Raw genomic sequence first — 6,737 nt, 5'->3', positions numbered from 1 at the left:
CCTGCCTCAGCCTCCTGAGTAGTCGGGATTACAGGCATGTGCCACTGCCTCTGGCTATACCTTATTAAAACAATGAAAGCAAGCCCTAAACCCTGGAGCTACTGGCTCCCAATTCACCCTGACTCCTTCCTTACCCAGGTCCCCCCTAAAGAGGAGCTGGGGTGGCTTCAGCGTCAAACCCTGGTGTGATGGGGTGTCACACCCACTTGTGGAGGGAGATGTGGACTCAGAATAAAAGCTCCCAGCCCAGGGCCCACCAGGGTCCTGCTGTGTCTCTGGCCTTTATAAGTGCCCAGCACGTACAGGTCTCTGACACTGCTGAGTGGGGCAGGGAAGGCCAGACAGGTGACAGAGAGGCTGGGGAATAGAAAGGCCTTGACTGGTTCCTGTACATGTGGGGGGTTTTTTTGGGGGGGTGGTACAAGGCATCGAACTCAGGACCTTGTGCTTGCCAAGTAGGCGCTGTGCCACTGAGCTATATCCCTGGCCCAAACTTTAATTTTTTTGGGGCGGGGGGAGTACCAGAAATCGAACTCATGACCTCAGGCTTGCCAGGCAAGCACTTACGCCACTGAGCTATACCCCCGGCCACTGTGCATGTGTTCTTTTGTTGTTTTTTTTTTTGTACATGTGTTTTTGATGTTACCCTGCCCTGCAGGCTAGGGACTGTGTTCTTATTGGTTTTTTTTCTTTTTTTTTGGTCTTGTCTTTTTGAGACAGGGTCTCACTATGCAGTTCAGGCTGGCCTTGAGCTCACTTTGTAGCCCAGGCTGGCTTCAAGCTCACAACGATCCTCCTGTCTCAGCCTCCCAAATGCTAGGATTACAGGTGTTCACCGCCACACCCAGCGTTTATTTATTCTTGAGACAGGGTTTCATTGTGTAGCCCAGGCTGACCTCAAACTCCGAGCTTTTTCCTGCCTCAGGCTCCTGAATGCTGGGATTATAGGCATGCACCACCACACTAGCCTTGTTCTTTTTATTTTTATTTTTTGGTACCAGAAATCAAACTCAGGACATGGTGCTTGCCAGTCAGGCACTGTGTCACGGAGCTATATCCCCAGCACCTTCTTTTTATTTTTGAGACAGGGTCTCCATAAGTAGTTCGTGTTGAACTCACTATGTAGCCTAGGCTGGCTTCAAATTCATGGTAATCCTCCTGCCTCAGCCTACTGAGTACTGGGATTATAGGCATGTACCACTACACCCTGCTAGAAGAATCTTCCAGAATGGGAAGGCAAATTAAATGATAAATCCTAAAACCCTTGAAAGGTTTAGAAGTCACCCAGACACATCCCCTTCTACCCCACCCCCTGTGGCTGTTTACCTTTGACCTCTGTGCAGTTGTTATTTAACTCCAGGGACATACCGAGTGGCCCTGTGGTCACCTGCCAGGCCTGGCCGAGGTCCCTGGGCTGATCACAGGATGGGAACGGGAACCTATCAGGTAAATCTCTTCCCCCAACTTGTCTCCAGTCCCATCAGCGTAGGGAAGGCCTCGGGAGTCCCCAGCTTGTCTCTTGCCCAGCTGGGCCCGCTGTCCCCTAGCAGCAGGCAGAGCTGCAGTGGTGGAGGTGAAACCGGGGGATGAAAGGCGCCAGGTCCCTGCCTGTGTCCTTAGTGGCTGAGAAGTTGTGGTGGGAAGCGACCATGGAGCAACAAGGCCCGTCCGGCTGTCCTTGCGCAGCTAAAACAGCCTCCTTCCAGGTAGGAGAGCCTGGTGGTCCTGGGCAGGTCACCTGGCTCACTAAGCCTCTCATTTTTTATTTGGTTTCTGAGACAGGGTCTTACTGTGTATGTTCAAGGTCTTCCTGGTCTTGAACTCACTCTATAGCCTGGGCTGGCCTTGAACTCTCAGTGATCCTCCTGCCTCAGCTTCCCAGCCTCTTGCGATGGCGTCACAGGAGTGCCAGGCATGTGCCACCACGCTCGGGTTCCTTACAGAGTATGAGGGGTGTAAACGTCTCTCAGGGCCTGGAGGGCCTAGCCATGGTCCTAACTGCAGGCCCCAGGAAGAGGCTGAGCTCAAGGAGGAGAATAGTTCAGGAAAACCAGAAGGAGCGGGGCCCATATTCCCTGTGGTCCATGGCGACAGGTGAAGTCAGGGGACTCAGGCTCAGCCTTTGGAGATTCTGAACTCATCCTGGCTCATCCTAGGCCCTGCACCTCCTGAGTCATTTGCATTATGCACTCAGAACTGGGGACTGCTGGGCGGAGAAGGACAGGCGCTCAGCCAGGTGAGGGCCCGGGCTGGGACCTGCTCAGCTGCCCTGGACCTCGGGCCAGGGAGACCCATGGACTGGGGGTGGGGCCGGGTGGGGCTGCAGGGTCCCTGGGGAGGTGTGGTCCACCTACAGGGCCTCCCATGGCCCAGCCCCCTGTAAGAGAGGACCGCAGGACACATCTCCCTCCTCCTGGAGATCGCACCCGGAGCTCTGGCAGAGAGCCCCTGCTTCCCGGACCCCGAGATGCCTGGCCTAACCTGCCGACAGTGGAGGAGGGGTGTCTTCTGCAGTCACCCAGGCGTCCTTACCTTAGAGACTAGAGCCCCGGAGGAGGGAGGTGACTTGCACAGGGACACGCAGTGGGTTATTTTTGCAGCGAAGGCCTGCCCAGGGCCAGGGGGCAGTGACATTTCATGTGGCCCCTTGCCAGCTGTGGAGCCTCCAGCTAAAGCAAGAGCCAGTTCAAATGCAGAGCGCTTTTGCCTGAGCGACTCCAGGTGCCTAACAAGGCTGGCGCCAGGTGGGGGTAGGGCCCAGGAATGGCCTGGGCGTGGAGCCATGACCCTGTCCGTGACTAAGCCGCTCTGGCTATTTGGCCTTGTCACTGCTGAGGAACAGGGCTCTGGACACAGCGTTCCTTGAAGATGCGTGTGTTACAGTGACAGCACACTACGGATCTTTAGACAGAACTCACGTTCACTGTTAGCTGGGAAAATGTAGGTTAAAAGCTGGCATGCACAGGCCTATTATCCCAGCACTCAGGGAGGCTGAGGCAGGAAGATTCCAAAGTTTCAGCCCAGCCTGGGGAATTTAACAAATTAGTGAGATCCTGTCTCAAAATGAAAAAAAAAAAAAAGAAGAAAGAAAGAAAGAAAGAAAGAAAGAAAAGTGAGAAGTAAAAGCAGGCAAGAATCAGGTGTGGCGCATGCCTACAGTCCCAGCACTTGGAAGGGTGAGGCAGGAGGATCCACACAGTTCCAGGCCAGCCTGGGCTACACAGTGAGACCCTGTCTCACAAAACAAACAAACCAAACCAAACCAAACAAACAAAAAACCCACACACACAGGGAAAAAAAAAAAGGAAAGAAATGAAAAAGAAAGCCCACATCAAAAATTAAAATGCTAGGGGGCTGGGGATTTAGCTCAGCGGCAAAGCACCTGCCTGGCAAGCGCAAGGTCGTGAGTTCGGTTCCTGGTACCGGAGAAAAACTAAAAAATAAAAACAAACAAACAAAAAAAATTAAAATGCTAGCCAGGAATTTCCAAAGTTTGATCTAAAGCACTAAATCAGTAGCTGCTTGAAATCAGTCAGAGCTGGGCTGGGCTGAAACCTCGCTCCGCTGCTGGCTCGCTGGGGACCTTGACGAGTGATAACGCTCTGGCCCTCGGCTTCCTCTCCTGTTGATGAGGGTCCTGGTTGGCACTGGGCAGGAGGGATGCTTGGAGGCTGAGAAAACCAATTGGAAAAACAATTCCACATCCATTTATTTATTTATTTTGGTCCTTTTAGACAGGGTCTGGCTATGTAGTAGTTCAGGCTGCCCTCAAACTCACTATGGAGCCCAGGCTGGTCTCAAACTTGTGTAATCCTCTTGCCTCTGCCTCCTGAGTGCTGGGATGACAGGGGTCCACCACCACACCGGGCAATTGTTCTTGATTTTAGATGAGAAGTTTTCTGTTTTTCCCCATTTAATATGATGTTGGCAGTAGGCTTCTATCAGATTGAGATAAGGCCTTCTTCTTACTTATTTCCTTCAGGATTTTTATCATGAGTGGATGTTTTTTGTTTTTTTTTGGTTTTGGTTTTTCTCCGGTACCGGGAACCGAACTCACGACCTTGCGCTTGCCAGGCAGGCGCTTTTGCCGCTGAGCTAAATCCCCAGCCCCTTATCATGAGTGGATGTTGTCACAACTGCCAAAGGCCTTTTCTGCATCTGTTGAGATGATCATGGGATTTTTTTCCCTTGCTTCCCTTTGTGTGATGAATTACATTTTTTTTTTTTTTTTGCGGTACCGGGATCGAACTCAGGACCTTGCGCTTGCCAGGCAGGCGCTGTGCCGCTGAGCTACATCCTCAGCCCCATGTTTTGTTTTTTGAGACAGGGTCTCACTATGCAGTTCAGGCTGGCCTTGAGCTCACTTTGTAGCCCAGGCTGACCTCAAACTTGCAACGATCCTCCTGCCTCAGCCTCCTAAGTGCTGGGATTACAGGCATGTGCCACCATGCCCGGCATTCACCTACTTTGTTTTTTTTTGTTTGTTTGTTTGTTTGTTTTGTTTTTCTTCCAGTATCCGGAGTCGAATTCACGACCTTGCACTTGCCAAGCAGGCGCTGTGCCACTGAGCTAAATCCCCAGCCCCTCACCTACTTTGTATAAGGGCTTTTTACTAGAAAAGCCACAGATGTTTGGGGAAGGAGGTAGGAGTACAAAGGTACATGTCCATAATCCCAGCACTCTGGGAGGCTGCCTCAGCCTCAGCCTCAGCCTTGGGTGCTGCGGTGACAGGCATGAGCCACCACACCCGGCTCTTGTCTGGTTTTGGAATCAATGTAATACTAGCTTCCAAGAATGAGCGTAGTAGTCTTCTTTCTGTTTCAATTTCATTAACGAGTTTGAGGAATATTGCCATTAGATTTTCCTTGCAGTTCTTTTAGAATTCAGATGCAAATCCATTAGGTTGTGGGCTTTTTGTAGAAGATTTTTTTCTTATTATTACCTCAATTTCATTACCTGTTGCTGGATTATTCAGAGTTTTTATATCTTCTTGGTTTAGTCTAGGAATCTATCCATTTCTTCTGGATTCACAAATTTATGGGAGTACAGGTTTTCAAAATAGTTACTAATAGTCTTCTAGATTTCAATGATGTGTTGTGATTTCAGCATTTTAATTTTTCTTTTTTTGTCTTTTTTTTTTTTTTGAGACAAGGTCCCACTATGCCGTTCAGGCTGGCCTTGAGCTCACTTTGTAGCCCAGGCTGGTTTTGAACTCACAACGATCCTCCTGCCTCAGCCTTCCGAGTGCTGGGATTACAGGTGATTAGAGGCATAGGCCACCATGGCCTGGCTGCTTTTTGTTTTAGACAGGGTCTCACTATGTAAATCAGGCTGCCCCTGAATTCACTATGTAGCCCACACTGATCTTGAACTCATAGCAACCCTCCTGCATCAGCCTCCCAAGTGCTGGGATTACGGGCGTGCACCACCATACCCAGCTCAGTTTCCTTCTTGAGTTCCCTCTCAGCCCCTGTAGTGGGCTGAGTACAACCTCACCACCTTTCCCCACAGCATCCTTAGCATCAGCCCAGGGCCCAGCACAGAGCCAGTCTCTTATCAGATGAATGATGGAGGAATGAGCAACCCCTTTCCTCTGGGAAGGCAGAGGTAAAGCAGGGTCCTCAGCTGCCCTTGGCTCCAGCCTCCATCAGCCCTCCATACTCAGCGCGGGCTCAGCCCCCTTACTTTCTTTGCTTTTCCTCATGACAGTGACTTTATTCCTGTTGTCTTCCTGGGAGAGAGAGAAGGATGCCTTCACCCTCCCCATCTGAGCAGGCATATGATGAAAGTGCCTTTAACTTTTCCATATATTTTGTGTGATACTAGGGATTTAACCCAGGGCTTTAACCCAGGGACACTGAGCTACTTCCCCAGCCCTTTTATTTTATTTTATTTTTTTAAATTTTGAGATAGGGCCTTAGTCACTAAGTTATTCAAGCTGGACTCAACTTGAGATCCTCCTGTCTCAGCTTCCCAGAGTGCTGGGATTATGGACATGTACCTTTATACTTCTATTTCCTTCCCCAGACATCTGTGGCTTTTCTAGTAAAAAGCCATGATACAAAGTAGGTGAATGCTGGGCGTGGTGGCGCACACCTGTAATCCAAGCACTCGGGAAGTTGAGGCAGGAGGATTGTTCTGAGTTTGAGAACAGCCTGGGCTACAAAGTGAGCTCAAGGCCAACCTGAACTGCAGAGTGACAACCTGTCTCAAAACAAACAAACAAAAAACAACAAAGTAGATGAATGGACTGTAAAGGAAACACAAATGGCTTTTAAATATAAGAAAAAGTTTAGGAACCATTTCACATATATTTAAGTATTAAAACTTTAGTAAAGATGGTTTTCAATAAAGCTTTTATAACTTGAAAAAAAAAAATAAACTGAGTGTGGTCTAAGCCTAGCATTCAGGAGGCTGAGGCAGGAGGATCACTGGGAGTTTGAGGTCAGTTTGAGTTCAAGGCCAACCTGAAATTCACAGTGAGAACCTTCCTCAAAAACAAAGCAAAAGAGATAAAGTGCTCCACCTACTTCATAATAACTGTCCTGAGAACCCAGCCCCCAGTCAGTAGCAAGTGCAGTCTGGGTCTGAGGACCAGAGGAAATGCTGGCCCACGCCCTGCTGGACGGGACAAACCCGCACCGCCGCTGAGGAGCCCAGTGTGGCAATTGGTGTGAAAATGTCAAATGCCGCTTGCCTTTGACCCGCAATTGCACTTCTTTTTTTTTTTTTTTTTT

The 6,737-nt window shown here is 49.7% G+C and overlaps 1 protein-coding gene across 2 annotated transcripts in view; it reads left to right on the top strand.

The window, feature by feature from the left end:
• The first annotated feature begins 1,379 nt into the window (after positions 1-1,379).
• Positions 1,380-6,737, top strand: part of Fpgs (folylpolyglutamate synthase) — a 17,839-nt gene continuing 12,481 nt past the window's right edge. The window contains exon 1 of one of the 2 annotated variants that reach the window (XM_013513170.1): positions 1,380-1,446. In XM_013513170.1, the coding sequence (XP_013368624.1) occupies positions 1,426-1,446 (21 nt within the window). In that variant the 5' untranslated portion in view covers positions 1,380-1,425. Of the gene's footprint in view, positions 1,447-1,475; positions 1,707-6,737 lie in introns of those variants that run through there. The other variant, XM_013513168.1, reaches the window with a different exon arrangement.

This window comes from Chinchilla lanigera, unplaced genomic scaffold (assembly GCF_000276665.1).
Source record: "Chinchilla lanigera isolate Chin_1 unplaced genomic scaffold, ChiLan1.0 scaffold00018, whole genome shotgun sequence".
NCBI classification, from domain to species: Eukaryota; Metazoa; Chordata; class Mammalia; order Rodentia; family Chinchillidae; genus Chinchilla; species Chinchilla lanigera.
The sequence above is the reverse complement of the archived record's forward strand: the minus strand, read 5'-3'. Positions and strand labels throughout refer to the sequence as shown.